The sequence below is a fragment of the Musa acuminata genome, chromosome BXJ2-4 (assembly GCF_036884655.1).
Source record: "Musa acuminata AAA Group cultivar baxijiao chromosome BXJ2-4, Cavendish_Baxijiao_AAA, whole genome shotgun sequence".
NCBI lineage: Eukaryota > Viridiplantae > Streptophyta > Magnoliopsida > Zingiberales > Musaceae > Musa > Musa acuminata.
The window spans coordinates 10,575,043-10,591,700 of record NC_088341.1 but is presented as its reverse complement, the minus strand read 5'-3'; the positions used below and the strand labels follow the sequence as shown (position 1 = coordinate 10,591,700).

At 42.8% G+C, this 16,658-nt stretch overlaps 1 protein-coding gene across 1 annotated transcript; it reads left to right on the top strand.

The window, feature by feature from the left end:
- Positions 1 to 256: 256 nt before the first annotated feature.
- On the top strand, positions 257 to 16,092 carry LOC135609969 (F-box protein At4g02733-like). The gene is made up of 13 exons (XM_065103827.1): positions 257 to 651; positions 1,936 to 2,111; positions 3,143 to 3,337; positions 3,412 to 3,522; positions 13,381 to 13,470; positions 13,553 to 13,670; positions 13,987 to 14,051; positions 14,163 to 14,235; positions 14,344 to 14,406; positions 14,519 to 14,583; positions 14,660 to 14,731; positions 14,839 to 15,091; positions 15,870 to 16,092. Exons 1-12 carry the CDS (start codon positions 340 to 342, stop codon positions 15,056 to 15,058), a joined length of 1,560 nt encoding a protein of 519 aa, XP_064959899.1. The 5' UTR covers positions 257 to 339; the 3' UTR covers positions 15,059 to 15,091; positions 15,870 to 16,092.
- Positions 16,093 to 16,658: the final 566 nt, after the last annotated feature.

The window sequence follows — 16,658 nt, the reverse complement described above, 5'->3', positions numbered from 1 at the left end:
GGCGGTAAAAATTAAGCTTGATTGGTGGACTTGAGCCGGCCCGGTCTAATAACATTTGGGTCGGATCAGGGTTTGGGTTGGATCGGATTCGGCCGCTCCCCGCAAAGGTCGTCTGGAACGAATAAGGCAGGAACAAATATTTACTTCAATAACGAGCCCACACATCTGCATGCGGGGGCCCACGTTTTCCACATTTGGCGCGGGGGACCACCATGCCCGCCGGGTGCACCTTATCAGGTGCGACCAAGTGCACATCAAAACGGCAAAGAAGCCGAAGAAAAGGATGCTCAGCGCGCGTCCCGGGATGCTGTCTGTCCCCGCATCCGCCGCCACGGCGTGATGGATCCCATCGGCCCCAAGCGCCGGTGCCCCTCCGCCGCCGATTGCTATCCTAGGGTTTCGCCCCAGCCCCGGAAGATGGATCGCGTCCTCGAGGCACTGCTCGCCCTCCCGGACCCCTCCGTCGCCTTCGAGCTCTCGCTAGAGGGCCTTCTCGAGTCGAGTCTCCTGGAAGCGGAGAAGGATAGGCTGGTCGAGAGCGCGATTGAGGCTGCATCAGCCATCCTCGAGGCTGCCAGGAGATCCGCCCGGCGGCGCGCGTCCAAGCACAACTCCTCGTCCTGGCCCCTTTCCTCCGATCTCACCATCAGAGTAAATCACCTGGATCCTCTCCTTTAATCTATTGTCGGTGTACTCCGGAAGAATCCGTTTCTCTTCTTGATTACTTACAGTGATGTGTGATGACAGGCACGTTTATTGCTACTAAAGTCCACATGAACAGAGTATGCCTTGAACTGGATAATAAGGCATAGGAAGACAATGGATCAGTGAGCATCCAATTGTCGTAAACAGTGGCGGCTGTTTCTAACAGATATTAGATTGGCTTGTTACCCCTAGAAAGAGAATAGAGAGAAGATGGAGAACAAGGAGAGATAAGAGTGAGAGAGAAGAGAGGTAGGGGAAGAGAAAAAAAGGAAAGGAGAGATGGTGAGGAACTCTAGAATCGAAGACTTCGTTGAAAATAATACTTCAGATATACCTTAAGGTCTATAGAACACATTCATATATTATCCACCCTCATTACAGCTGTAAGATGTGTATTATATGGTATCATATCACTCCTGTTCGACCCTCTATAGTTCTTATCTGAAAAGATGAAGTGGCGTCCCATTGTTCGCAACCCAACCTTTCCAATGCCAACAAGGAATTCCAGCTACTTTGGACTCTTCTCATATGAACCCTCTATCTCTTGATACAAATTAAATTTGATCCAGTTAAATTTAGGCTGAGTTATGACTTTATGACTCTTTCAGCAGATCCTGGGAATTCTTAGTGCTTAATTCTCGCCATCTTTATAGCTACATGAGTTGTATGCTCTTTCTCATTATAATGCTGCAAGAGTTTTGCTTTATAATTACCAATGTCTTGGATCTTTTTCTTTTGGTAGACTTAAAATGTTTACCATCCTTTTACGGTCCTCTCTGTTTTTTGTCATCTGAATTTAGTTTCATCTTCAGAGAATTTGAATATATATACTCATGTTCACTGGCTCACTGCAGAATTGTGTACTACTTTTGTATTTATTTGTTATACACTTTCATTTTTGCTGATTTAGTTTATTTCCTAATACAACACTGAATTCAGTTTCATTTGCATGAGAGAGATTTCTACTTTTGTGCTTCGTGTTCCTTGATTGCTTTATGATATATTGACTTCATTTAGTTTTCTCATTATCTTCATTTTTCTGTATGTGGCTGTGTGGTCTAATTGTTAAGTGTCAACATGCAATGTGGTTCTAGAAAAAGTATTTCTTTTTCTATAATCCCTTTACTTTGTTTTTAAGAATCTACCATGCATTCTTCCTTCAGTCCATCTGCTTGAGTTTTTTATAGCATCATTTTGACAAATAACTTCATGCATTATGGTGTTCTGAAGGTGTTCTCTAAGTTGGATACACAAAGTCTTTGTTATGCTGCAGCTACTTGTTCAATGTTCAACAAGTGTGCAACAGATCCAATGTGCTATGTGAATATTGACTTAACAGCTGAAATGCCGAAGGTTAATAACACAGTTGTCTCTACAATGATACAACGAGCAGGAAAAAACCTTCAGTAAGATTCCTTCATTTTAGTAAAATCCATTCGTTCAAGAATTTTCATCTCCTTTCTTTTCAATCAATTGCCTTTGGTGGTTTGCTTGCTGAATTAGAAATTCTTCCTTTCTCTGATAGACTCTTGGATTGACTTGTTGGCTATATATCCTACTTTCCAATAACTAATCTTGTTAAAATTGAAGATGTTGTGTTAGAACCAGCTATGCTTTGAGTTGGAACATGGCCTTATTTTCTGCCATCATGCTGGTGTTAGATTTATTGGTTATATTAAGCATGAAAGCCCAATGCATCTGGATGGTTTTTGAGAATTGTCTGGTATGGCTTTGTTGATTAGTATTGAAATATCTTGAAGATTACATTTTTTGGAATTTATTATTTAGGCAGTCGTATAGGTTGAGAAGCTAACAGGATCACCAATCAACTTGCTGATTTTATCGAGTATGTTGCTAGTGATGGATTCATGTTTCGGCCTCCTGCTATTGAAATAACTTGAAGATTACATTTTCAGATTGATGTCAACTTGATTAAAGCCGTTGGTGGCAAACAAATTTCAGGATGCTGTTACTTGTTCCTTGAGTATACTGTTGGACATAATATATGCCACAAAGCCTATTTTTTGGCAGTATACAACTTAAAGATACCTGGTTTAAGCACAAAGTTGTCCATAGTTACCAAGTGTTATACCATCTCATTTTCATAATAGTGTTATATTATCTCTTACGGACCCTATAGCTTGCTTTTTAAAATTACTTTCATTATGCAATGTCTACAATCGAGCCTGTGCTTCACTGAGCTAGTTAAATGTTATGCCCTTTTGCAATTTAGTAGTGGGATCATATAGAAGTTGAGATGGAAGTCTAACTTTAAGTTCTCTGCCAACATACATATGCATGTTTTTATGAGTAGGTAAACGGAGGGGTTTCACCATAGTGATGGCTAACAAGTCATTTTCTTTCTGTCTTAAATGTAAACAAAATGTACCTGTGAAGCTTATTCCAATTATTTTCTAAAAACTGTTCTCCAAAACAGATCACTCAAGCTTGGGATTTGGCCTAATGCAGCTTCAACAACAGAACTTTCTAGACCTATGTCCTATTCCACTAGAAATCCCATGGATACATCAGGCCTTTCATGGACTCAAAAGAGACCAAGGCAAGGCAAGGAGACCTCTCTTCTTACAAGGTCTTGCCTTCTGGCTCTAAGTGTGGATGGTGGTGCTGCAGGGTATGAAAGTATTAAAGTTGTTTAGCTTCTTGTTATCTATTCTTTTGTTCTTAGTTTTTCTTTTTTATGTGAAGGAATTTCTTGAGGAGTCTGCACCTGTATAACATTGATAAAATGGACAATTTTGCACTTTGCAAAGCTTTATCTTCCTGTCCATTTCTACTTGACCTTGAAGTTGTTGGCCTGTAAGTATAAACAATAAACTGTCGTGGCATATTTCCAGTCTCTTTGGTTATTAGTGTTCTATGTGAAATGTGATGCTGTTCGCTTTTATCTGGAGGAGGATTAAAAATTATAATCAACTTAATTGTGGTGTGTATGTTGCTGTATATATAAGAAAAATTTACTACTTATTAGGTGGTGGAGGACTTGTTTGATGAAAATAACTAAGCTATTAGAGAACAAGGCACCTTTAATGTTGAGGGAACGAATGACCGTGCTCTTTCTTCTAATAATACTTTTAGTACAGAAATAGTTCTTATCCAATTTTAACCATTCAGTACCGATCGCAGTGCAGGATCCTCCAAACTTTCTAGAAATTTAGAACTTATGAATGCTTGGTTAAATTACATAATTAGTCAGCTTTAATATGTCTAGGAATGCACATGTATAGGACTGTGTGGTATCTGTTGCAATGAATGCACTACGATACCTTACTATGATACTTGTATGTATTCGTTGTAGTGAAGGCACTATGATCATATGCTCATACTTGTAGACTAAGGGGTGGAAATCTATAAATAAGGATGTAACTGTTTCTTTTCGCCATCAAGGGAAATACTTTTCAGCCTTTGGCAAACCCTAGGAGGTCGATCCCCTCGAAGTTATCTTATCCTTTTGTTCCCCTTCTTCTAAGGTAAAATCCTAAGGGTCTTACCATTTGGTATCAGAGTCGCAATCCTCGACGTTTTCGCTGCAACTCCCCACACCGATTGCTTGACATCCCGCTATAACTTCCCAGTCGTGCAATCGTGCTGCTCTTCCCGCTGCCCGCCAGCCCATCCATGTCGTCCTCCACGCAGCGACCCTCGGCGTTCCCGCTGCAACAACCACGCCTCTGCCGCTGCCTCCTAGCCACGTCACCGATGCTGCCCTCCAGCCACATTTCCTCCATGCAACGACCGCAGTGAGCCCTCACACTGCTCTTGACTCCGCAGTTGCATCCCAACCGTGCCACCGACGTTGCTCTCCAACCGGGCGCCCTCCACGTAGCAACCGCAGCAAGCCCTCATGCTGCTCTCGGCGTCCAAGGCTCCCTTGGCATCCTCGTAGCGATCCTTCATGCCCTACGGCATCACAATAGCTGCATCGAATAGGCAATGCTAATGCCATTGACCCGACACTAGAAACAAGAGTTGAGAATTACAGATTTGCAGTCCTACGCAATGGCTATCGACAATTCAATGAAAGCCCAACCAGAAGCCTTGGAAGCCAGAATTGAGAATTGGTTGCAAAAAACCCTTAACGATTTCAAAAGGAGCCTAGTGGAGAACTTAAGCAAGTTTCAACAAGATGAAAGCTCAAGTCCGACGTTGAATCGATCTAGAGACACAAGAAAAAGGTACCAAGAACATGACACAAGCTACCCACGCATGAAGGTGGAATTTCCAAGATGGGAAAATGGGGATCCGACCAGTTGGATCTTTAGGGCAGAAATTTTTTTTCACTTTCATAAAACTCCCGAAGAATCCAAGGTGGAAATAACTTCAATCCAATTAGATGGAAATGCAATCCAATAGTATGATTGGTACGAAACCTGTCATGGGATCCCCTCGTGGGAGTAATTCAAGAGAGGACTTGTTCGCTTTGGACCATCTGAATATTAGAATGTTGATGGGCAGCTCGCCAAAATTCGTCAGACCTCTATAGTGCTAGAATATAAGAGTTGATTTGAACGATTGCCAAATCAAGCTAGAGATTGGTTCGAACGGCAACTAGTGGGTACATTTATCGAAGGACTTAATCTAGATATCCGATGTGAAGTTAAAGGCTCGCCAACCCCGCACTATGACAGCTACGATCTCATTTGCATGTTTGCATGAGGAAAAAATCAGCATGGAGAATTGCCGAAATAAAGGTATCAACAAACAGGTGATCAACAAGCCACCCACTCCATCTACTCCCAACCGAAACCCTAACACCTGAAGACTAACTTGAGAATAACTCAATGAAAGATCAACGAAGGGTTTGTGTTGGTATTGTGATGAAAAGTGGAGTAAGAAGCATTGATGCAAATAAGGAAAGCTTTTGATGTTTGAGCCGATTGAGGAGGAATCGGAAGCTGACGATGTGGACTCTAATCATGAAGGTATGGATACTAATGAAGATGTTGAATCTATCACACATACAGTGCATGCATTAGCCGACTACTCTAACCCGCAAACTATGAGAGTTGGAGGAACTATGAAACGTCAGTTTGTTACTGTTTTGATTGATACTGGTGGCACTAATAATTTTATGGACAGTAAGGTTGTTGCCCGATTGGCCTACCACATTAAAGGCTGTGGCAAATTTGAAGTAAAGGTTGCTGGTGGACGGATTCTAACTTGTGATAGCAAGTGTTCGAAGATAAAACTGATTATGTAGGGCCAAGAATTGCTTGTGGATTTTTTTTTACTACCTCTGGAAGACTACGAAGTAGTGCTTGGAATTGAATGACCATCAACCTTGGATAATGTTTCCTTGAATTTTTCTGAGCTAATCATGAAGGTTTTTATTAATGGAAAGTAGATGATCTTAAAGGGAAGACGTAGAAGTAAGGTCACAACTGTCATTGGTCATTGGATGGAGAGGGTTCTTCGAAAGACACACCGGATTCTTGGTACAGTTGCAGAGCATTGAAAAGGAAGCGGCAGTGCACAACTAAACCGAAGATGTCGAATCATTGCTCAAAGAGTTTGTAGATGTATTTGCAGAGCCACAGGAACTCCCACCTCTTCGACCTCATGATCACCGAATTTCGATATTACCCGGGAGAGCACCAACAAATATCCGACCCTATAGATATCCATATTTTCGGAAGGCAAAGATAGAGAAGATTGTCAAAGAGATGCTACAAACAGGGGTCATAAGGGCTAGTGTCAGCCCATATTCCTCCCCAGTCTTGCTGGTAAGAAAGAAGGATGGCTCATGACAGATGTGTGTAGACTACAAAACACTCAACAACATTACGATGAAAGACAAATATCCTATTCTAGTGGTAGATGAGCCGTTTGATGATTTGGGAGGAGCCTAGGTTTTCACTAAATTGGACCTATGGTCGGGCTATCACCAAATCAGAGTACATGAAGATGATATTCAGAAAACCACTATCTTTGTAGTTGTGGATCGGCTTACGAAGTATACTCATTTTTGTGCTATACGACATCCCTATACTGTCACATGTGTTGCCTGTATTTTTGTTGAGAGTATAGCTAAATTGCATGGAGTTCCTCATTCCATTGTTAGTGACAGAGAGAGTTTTTACTAGCACCTTTTGGATAGAGCTTTTCTGTTTACAGGGTATTCAGTTGAACATGAGTATTGCTTATCATCTACAAATAGATGGGTAAACTGGGTAAACTGAAGTAGTAAATAGGTGCCTAGAAAATTATCTCAGATGCTTTATCAGTAATAAGCCGAAGGAATGGACTAAATGACTTCCCTAGGCAAAGTGGTGGTATAATACTTCCTATCATTCTTCTATTAAAATGACTCCCTTTGAAGCAGTTTATGGTCGAACCCCACTCGCAATTGCAAAATATGTACCTGCCTCCTTTAAAGTTGATCATGTGGATATGGAATTGCTTCACAGAGACAAGATTATTCAGCTTTTAAAGGATAACCTCATAGCCACACAAGAATGAAGCAACAAGCTGATAAACACCGAAGTGAACGAGAATTTACCATGGGTGATTGGGTTTTCCTTCATCTTCAGCCCTATAAGCAAACTTCTATAAAGGTCCCGTCCTCTATGAAGCTGTCTCTTCGATTTTTTGGGCCTTACAAAATATTAGAATGCATTGGACCAATTGCCTACCATTTGGATTTGCCGGCTAGCTCCAAGATACACTCAATTTTTCATGTTTCCTACCTTAAAAAGAAGCTAGGTGAAGATGAGGTAGTGCAACACCATTTGTCGGACATCTTTGCTGTTGGTGAGGCTCAAGTTCAACCGCAAGCCATACTTGATCGTAGTGATTTAAAAAGGCGCTCTGGCGCTCGCCTTGGCGCTCGGGCGAGGCGAGGCGAGGCCCAAGCGCCTCACTAATCTCCCAGGCGGCGCGCTTCAAACAGGCGCCGCCTGGGCGCTCGCCCGAGCCTAGGCGCTGGGCGCTTCGGGCGAGCGCCTGGGTTAACCAAGGCGATCGAACCAGGATTTTAGGTTTGGTTCGGCCCTGGTTCGGTCTCTGATAGTTAGTTGGTTCAATCGAACCAACTAAAATCGATATAAGTGAGAACCCAACCCTAACCCTCGCCGCTGCCGCTCCCGATCCTGATCTCGCTGCTCGTCGCTGTCGCTGCTCGCAAACGCTGCCTCTGTCGCCGCTTGCGCCTCCCGCTGCTCGCCGCTCTTGCTCCCGCTGCCGCTGCTCGTCGCTGTCGCTGCTCACAAACGCCGCCTCTGTCGCTGCTCACGCCTCCTGTTGCTCGTCGCTGTCGTTGCTCGCAAATGCTGCCTCTATCGTCGCTCGCGCCTCCCGCTGCTCGCCGCTCCTGCTCCCGCTGCCGTTGCTCGCCGCTGTCGCTGCCGCTGTCACCGCTCGCGCCTCCCGCTGCTCGCCGCTCCTGCTCTTGCTCCCGCTGTAGTTGCTCAACGCTGTCGGTGCCGTTGTCGCCGCTCGCGCCTCCCCACTGCTCGCCGCTCCCGTTGCCGCTGTCGCCACTACCACTTCCTCTTTTCTCAGTCAGCAAGCTCAGCACCCCTTTACACTTCCTTTTAATAATATACGTATACTGTATACTATTAATATTATTAAGTTTATTTAAAATAATTAATTTTCAATACTGTTAATAGATTAATAATATATTATTTTGATTTTAATACTGTTAATTTTTATTTATTTGAAATTATTGCTAGGTTTCTTAATACTGTTAATTTTATATCTTAGATTTTCTTAATTTAATAGCATATTTTTATTTAAAATTTTAAATAATTATATTTATTAATTATATTATATATTTTTATATTTTAGCGTCTCGCTTCGCTCGGGCGAGCACCTAGCGCCTCGGGCGTTTTTGGACCTTGGTGCCTTTTGGCGCCTAGCGCTTTTTAAATCACTGCTTGATCGACGGGTTGTGATGCGCCGCAGATATCTTGTGAGTGAAGTGCTGGTGTAATGGACCAACTTACCAATGGAAGATGCCACCTAAGAGTCCTACAAGGCGCTGAAAGAGAAGTTCCCAGAGTTTGATGCTGCTCAGCCTTGAGGACAAGGTTGAATTGAAAGGGGGAGGAATGTTAGGATCCCTCTAAATTCTCTGAGTCATAAACTAATATAAAGAACGTATTCTCTTGAGTTCTCTAGTTCTAGTAGGAGTCATCTAGGCCTTCTAGCCGACTAAGGGTCTATTTGATATTTGTTATTTTGATTAGGAGTCCAAGTCCTAGTGGACTAAAAGATGAAATCAATAAATAGGGATGTAACTACTTCTTTTCGCTATCAATTCCAAGCACCATTTCAAAATCTTCTAAGGGTAGCAAAAAAAAATCCACAAGCCATTCTTTGCCCTACATAATCAGTTTTATCTTCGAACACTTGTTATCACAAGTTAGAATCCGTCCATCAGCGATCTTTACTTAAAATTTGTCACAGCCTTCAATGTGGCAGGCCATTCGGGCAACAACCTTACTATCCATAAAATTATTAATGCTACTAGAATCAATTAAAATAGTAACAGGCTGATGTTTCAAAGTTTCTCCAACTTTCATAGTTTATCTATCACTCGTAAGTAGCCGGCCAATGCATGTATTGTATGTGTGATAGGTATAACATCATCATCAGTTTCCATACCTTCATGATCGGAGTCCACATCGTCAACTTTCGGTTCCTCGATCGGTTCAATCATTAGAAGCTTCCCTTGTTTGCATCGGTGCTCCTTACTCCACATTTCGTCACAATGCCAGCATAAACCCTTCGCTGATCTTTTCTTGAGTTCTTCTCGAGTTAGTCTTCGGGTGTTAGGATTTCGATTGGGAATAGATGTGGTGGGCGGCTTGTTGATTATCTGTTTGTTGTCACTTTTGTTTTGACGATTCTCCATGCTGTTTTTTTCCTCATGCAAACGTGCAAATGAGATCACAGTTGTCATAGTGCGGGGTTGGCGGGCCTTGACTTCACATTGGATATCTAAATTAAGTCCTTCAATAAATGTACCCACCAGTCGCCGTTCAGACCAGTCTCTGGCTTGATTTGATAGTTGCTCAAATATGCTTTGATATTCTAGCACTGTAGAAGTCTGACGAATTTTGGTGAGCTGCCCATCAACAATCTCGTATTTAGATGGTCCAAAGCGAACAAGAAGTCCTCTTTTGAATTGCTCCCACGAGGGGATCTCGTGATAGGTTTCGTACCAATCATACAATTGGATTGCATCTCCATCTAGTTGGATTGAAGCTATTTCCACCTTGGCTTCTTTTGGAGTTCTGTGAAAATAAAAAAAATTTCTGCCCTAGAGATCAAACTAGTCGGATTTCTATTTTCCCATCTTAGAAAGTCCACTTTCATACGTGGGTAGCTTGTGTCATGTTCTTGGTGCCTTGTTCCTGTGTCTCCATATCGGTTCAGTGCCAAACTTGAGTTTTCATTTTGTTGAAACTTGTTGAAGTTCTCCAATAGGCTCCTTTTGAAATCGTTAAGGGTTTCCTGCAGCCAGTTCTCAATTCTGGCTTCTAAAGCTTCTAGCGAAGCTTTTAGTGAATCGTCGGTAGCCATTGCGTAGGACTGCAAATATGTAATTCCCAACTCTTGTTTCTGGTGTTGGGTCAAGGGCATCAACACTGCCCTATTCAGTGCGGTTGTTGTGATGCTGATCGGTGGCAGCGCTGTGGGCGTGAAGGGTGGCTGCGATGATGTCGATGAAGCCCTGGACGTCAAGAGGCTGAGAAGCAGCGATGGTGGCATAGCTGGGAGCAGCGTCGTCGAGGGTTCACTGTGGTCGCTGCATAGAGGGTGCTGCTGCCGAGGGCTGGGAGGCAGCGATGCTCGTTGCGGTCGCTACATGGAGGGATCATTGCTGTTGAGGGCTGGGAGGCAACGATGGTGGTGTCGCTGGGAGCAGCGTCGTCGAGGGCTCATTGCGGTCGCTGGGAGGTTGTGGGAGTGCCGAGGGTCTCTGCGAAAACCCTAGCCCTCTATGCGGTAGTGTCTATAGTGAGAGCATAGTAAACTATGATGAGTCGCGGGGGAAATGCAACGACGATAGTGAAGGGAGGGAAGAAGGGCTCGATTGGGAAAACGTGGCAATCATGCGACTGGTTAGTAGTGGGACGTCGAGCAATCGGTGTGGGAACTGCAGATCAGCGGGATGGAAGGCATGCTGCTGGAAGGAGACGTTGGTAGCGTCGTCTCCAGCGGAGGCACGCTAAGGAGAGAGATGGTGGCGGAGGGGGCGAAGGCAGTGGTCCCGGAGTCGGTGCTGGCAAAGAAAAAGGAACTCGACACCAAGAAGAAGAAGGCGCGCAAGAACCAAAGGTTAATCTTCGGCAGAGCCCAGCTGTATGCCAAGGTGCACGAATCGTAGGAGGAGTCGGTCCGTTTAGAGAGAGAGGCGCGGCTGAGGATGGCTGCAGCGAGAGATAGGATATGGAGAGTTACAGCGGGAACGTCGAGGATTGCTGCTCTAATACTTGATGATAAAGGTTTTTAGGGTTTTATCATAAAAGAAGAAGAGGAAGAAAATGATAAGATCACTTCGAGGGGATCGACCTCCTAGAGTTTGCTAAAGGTTGAAATGTTATTTCCTTGATGAAGAAAAGAAGCAGATACATCCCTATTTATAGAGTTCCACTCTTGAGTTCATTAAGACTTGGACTCCTAATCAAAATAATAAATCTTAAGGAAGACCCCTAGCCGACTCCTACTGGAACTAGAAAACTCAAGAGAGCATTACATCAATTTAGGACTCAGAAATTTAAAGGTTCTAGTTCCAGTAGGAGTCGACTAGGCCTTCTAGCCGACTAAGGGTCTATTTGAGATTTGTTATTTTGATTAGGAGTCTAAGTGCTCGTGGACTAAAAGGTGGAACTCTATAAATAGGGATGTAAATGCTTCTTTTCGCTATCAAGGGAAATACTTCTCAGCCTTTGGCAAACCCTAGGAGGTCGATCCCCTCGAAGTGATCTTATCCCTTTCTTCCCCTTTTTCTAAGGTAAAACCTTAAGGGTCTTACTAATAGCTTATCTGCCATGTTTAAATATCTGGATTCTGGGCATCCCTAAATAAGGACTTCAATTTATCATACTTTTCTTAAATTTTTTATGAGCATTCTCTTTTATTCTTATCAGATTTATATAGTTGAGTCCTCTTTGTTCTAAGTCATCATATGATGCCGTTGATTTGGTTTTGGTCCATACTACTGATAACTTTATCTTGAACCACCTTCCATGTAGTTGTTAGATATTATGCCAAATCTGACTCATTGCAAAATCTTAATATGTTAATTTAATCAGTGATTTAAAAAACGCTATGTGCCAAAAGGCGCCAAGATCCAAAAATGCCCGAGGCGCTAGGCGCTCGCCCGAGCGAAGCAAGGCTCTAAAATATAAAATATAAAATATAATTAATAAATATAATTATTTAAAATTTTAAATAAAAATATGCTATTAAATTAAGAAAATCTAAGATACAAAATCATAATGTCACATTAATAAAAAGTTTCAAATAAATAAAAATTAACAGTATTAAAATCAAAATAATATATTATTAATCTATTAACAGTATTGAAAATTAATCATTTCAAATAAACTTAATAATATTAACAGTATACAGTATACAGTATACAGTATACGTATACTGTTAAAAGGAAGTGTAAAGGGGTGCTGAGCTTGTTGACTAAGAAAAGAGGAAGCGGCAACGGCGAGCGGCGAGCGACGGCAGCGGCGAGCAACGGGAGGCGTGAGCAATGACAGCGGCAGCGTTTGCAAGCAGTGACAACGGCGAGCAGCGGGAGCGGCGAGCAACGGGAGGCGCGAGCGGCGACAGTGGCAGCATTTACGAGCAGCGACAGCGGGAGCAGGAGCGGCGAGCAGCGGGAGGTGCGAGCGACAACAGCGGCAGCGTTTGCGAGCAGCGACAGCGGCGAGCAGCGGGATCGGGATCGGGGTCGGGATCGGGATCGGCGAGGGTTAGGGTTCGGTTGTCACTTATATTAGTTTTAGTTGGTTCGATTGAACCAACTAACCATCATAGACCGAACCAGACCTAAAATCCCGGTTCGGTCGCCTTGGTTAACCCAAGCGCTCGCCCGAAGCGCCCAGCGCCTGGGCTCGGGCGAGCGCCCAAGCGGCGCCTGTTTGAAGTGCGCCGCCTGAGAGATTAGCGAGGCCCGAGCGCCTTTTTAAATCACTGAATTTAATCTTGACTATGTTGACTACTTTAGGTTCTTGTCATAGACAATGAAGGCCCGTGTGCTTGCAGATTGATGCTAAGTTTAGTTTTGATCACCTGACATGGAAAATTATGCAAAGCCGTGCATGAAGAATGTCTGTATAGGGGATAGACATCACACCTTTTATTTTTGTGAATTATGATAACTAGATCATATTAACTAATCTTGCTGGTCAATATGCTATTTCTTTATGAACATCAATGTTACATCCAACGTTATTATATATTACCTTAGTATATGTATGTATAATACACGTGCTAGACATCCATTGTTATAGGCTTATAGACACGGATGACTCTAGGCATGTTGACAAATTACTCGTCTCTGTTCCTCCATGTTATCTTGTGGAACATGTGAAGTTCAATCTGATAAAGATAGATTTTGGTGAGTTTCCAGCACATATATTCTCTTGAACCACAGCTAGAACTAGATTCTTAACATGCCTATGTCAACAGCCATGTTGAACCCAAGCGAATGTTGGATGCTGTCAGCATGAATTGCCACACTATAGAGCGTTTGTTCTTCGAGTCCTCTGATACTGGCAAGTTCCATTTTTCTATTTGCTTCAAAATCGTATATTTTATACTCCAACATGCTTGTTAAAAACCCTTCTATCTTTTCAGGCAGAGATTATAGTTTGAACACCCCAACTTGTACTGGTCTGGTACATGGCTGTCCAAATCTAATGTCGCTTGCTCTAAGGGGGTTTAAGCTACATGATCACAAAGTCAGTATACTGATCAAGGTAGTCCTCTGTTCTTCCTTTTCTTTAGTAAACACATTAAGCTGTTTCTGCATGAGCTAGAAGTTCTATATCTACTCAGCATTTTCTTATACTGTCAAAAAATGTCACAAACTTACCTGATTGGACTTGATTAAAAATTACTTGTAAATAACTATTTTCTGTTTGAACCTATCACAAACGTAACCATATCCATGTTATGACTTGGCTTGCCAGAATATATATCTAACATGGAACTTCAGATTTTTCAAAGCATTATCATCTACGTAAATGAAATATAAACTTCAACGCTCATGGAAATGATTCTTTGCTTACACAGGGACTTCGCCACCTTAAGTTTGTTGATTTTTCAACATGTTATTCAATTACAGGGACCTTCTTGAGGTTTGAATTTTTATTGCATCTGCTGCCTCTATTCTTTTGATTTGTGCTTATGCCAGCTTTCTATTGCCTTTGTCACTTTCGAGTTGTATTTCACAACTTTCACTTGTTCAGGAACCTTGGCAGTGACATGAATGCTCACATGCTGGAGGTCTTGATCTTATGCGACTGTTTGCATCTTAAAGAAGTGAGAATATAGAATGCCAGATTACTCACTTCCTATCACCAATGGACAACTTTCATTTGTACTCCAGTGTTATGAACATGTGGTGTTTCATATCTGTGCTTTATATAGGTTGAAGTGTCACATTTTTTATCAGCCCTGCTTGCTGGTGACTTCAAGCTCCTCAGATATTTGGTAGGTCACTGAGGCATGTGCTTTGCTTTCTACTAGACACGAAGATTCCTGTCAACTAAAATTTTCAGTTTGTAAGCTGACAACTGCTTTGTGCTTGGACTGATTGGAGCAGGATATTTCAAACAAAGATGGCCTCTCTGCTGACAATGACTGGAACTATAGATGCTATAATCCATGGTAACAGTGTTATCTTTGAGAAACTCCAGTCTTCCAGGAAACTAATTCCTATTTTTTAAAAATTTTAATGTTGCAGTGCACTGCTGATATCAGATTTTATGAAACAAAGACCTGAAGTATGTTTGCTAGCCAAATTTCCAGGAGGGAGGTCTCTCTTCCTTTCTCTTTGCCTTTATGTGATACAGTATATATTTTGTCGAAGGAATTTCTCTCTGAAAACTTTTTTTTTCTACATTGCATCCATTCATATTGCAGCTTGGTTGATGCCAATCTCCTCAGTGACGGTCAAACAAGCTGTGGGATGGGCTTGACAGTGATGCATAATGTCGCATTTGATCCATATTGGACAAATATATCTGAAAACAGCTACAGCAGTGATCAGGGCAGCGGGAATGGAGGAGATTCCCCTTATCCAATACCATTTTATGATGCTGATAGCTTCTATGAGTTGGAGTTCCTATGGGAGATTGATTAAGAAAACTCGATGCATCATCAACCATCTGGAGAGGTATGGATATCCACCTACCCTTCTGACTGGGATTAATGGTGAAATGGTCTTGAAATTTCGTAACATAATATTTCAAATTGGACAACCCAAAACACAACACAACTATTTCAACATGTACTGCACTTTCAACTTTAACAACTCCTTGGGATCTTTGGATGCCAGCATCTGCTAATTTTGTTATCGGTTTCACATCATGAAACAAGTCTACTACTCAATTCCCTTCATGATAGATGTGAGAATCCTTACAGAACAAAGATGATGGACTATCTTGATACATTTAAGTGGGCAAATGCCAACCCTTGAACACCCATCACCTTTCATACGTGAAATCACCATAGCAGAACCTCCCTGAACCCTAGATGCTGACAGTTAAAATCCTTAATTTCCCATTGATCACCTTCCCATGCACCTCCCTATTTACCTATACCAACTGAAGATGAACAAAATTTAGAACATCCCACTTCCAGATTCTTCCTTCTGAAAATACACGTAACAAATTCAGCACCGGCTAATCTACAAGAACTAAGAGCCCCATCAAACTTCAGCTTGATTTCTGTCTTGTGGAACCGACAAAAGGAGGAAGTTATGACAAAAGAAAGGTCTTAACTTATTTTTTTTAGCATCTGATGTTGTAACTAAGCATTATAAATCTTGTAGTAAAGGCTTTGAAGTTTGCTGAGTCTCATTATAATGACAAAGAGGTCAATTTGTGCGCTTAATGATTATGTTAGACTTGTAATTTTGGTGGCCTTCAGCTGAAGTCTATTCTTGCAAACAGGTGCGCCAATACATTCATGGAGAACGATTGACAATGGGGATCGAAGGCAGTCACTGCTTGTAAATCTAGGCAGTCCGTATCATTGTGCTTTTATTCTGTATGTAATTTGTTATTGCTGGCAATAATCCGTGTGCATACCCAAAGAATTCAAGCTTGCGGAAACCAAATACGAGCTTCAAAAACACAATGGTATAATGATGATAGTATTGTTATTATTGACCAATGAGTTTTGCCACTGCCACAAACAACACAGATCACACGTCACAAACAAAGATGGGGGACAAGAACAAGTTCATCACCATCAGTTGCCGCTGCCGGGGTACAAGGAGGCCAGATCGGTGCCATCGGGGAGGGTGGTGGGGACGACGCACGCCTGCGTGCACATGTTGGCGCAGGACACGCTGCCGACCTGGCCGTTGGCGCAGCGGTTGTAGCAGTCGTCGAAGCAGAGGGCGGTCGCGGCCGGCGCGGACGACGCCACCAGCATGGCGACGAGGAGGAGGGCAACCACCGCCATCTTGGTGTTCGCCATTGCTGCTACGGTGGAAGCCGACCTCTGGTTGGTTCTGATGGAACAGGAAGTGATGATTGCGTTGCTTGCGGCGAAGGAGGGGGTGGAGAGGTGGCGTCCTTATAAGGTGGCGAGGAGGGGTACGATCTGGGAATCGCCAGATTGACGTGGGGAGGAGCGCGTGGTTGCACCCACGGATCGCGCTCCACCGAACGACGAGATCCCAGCGCTGACTTGGTCCACTTAGTTCCGTTGTCGACTGCATCTTTCCCGTTGCA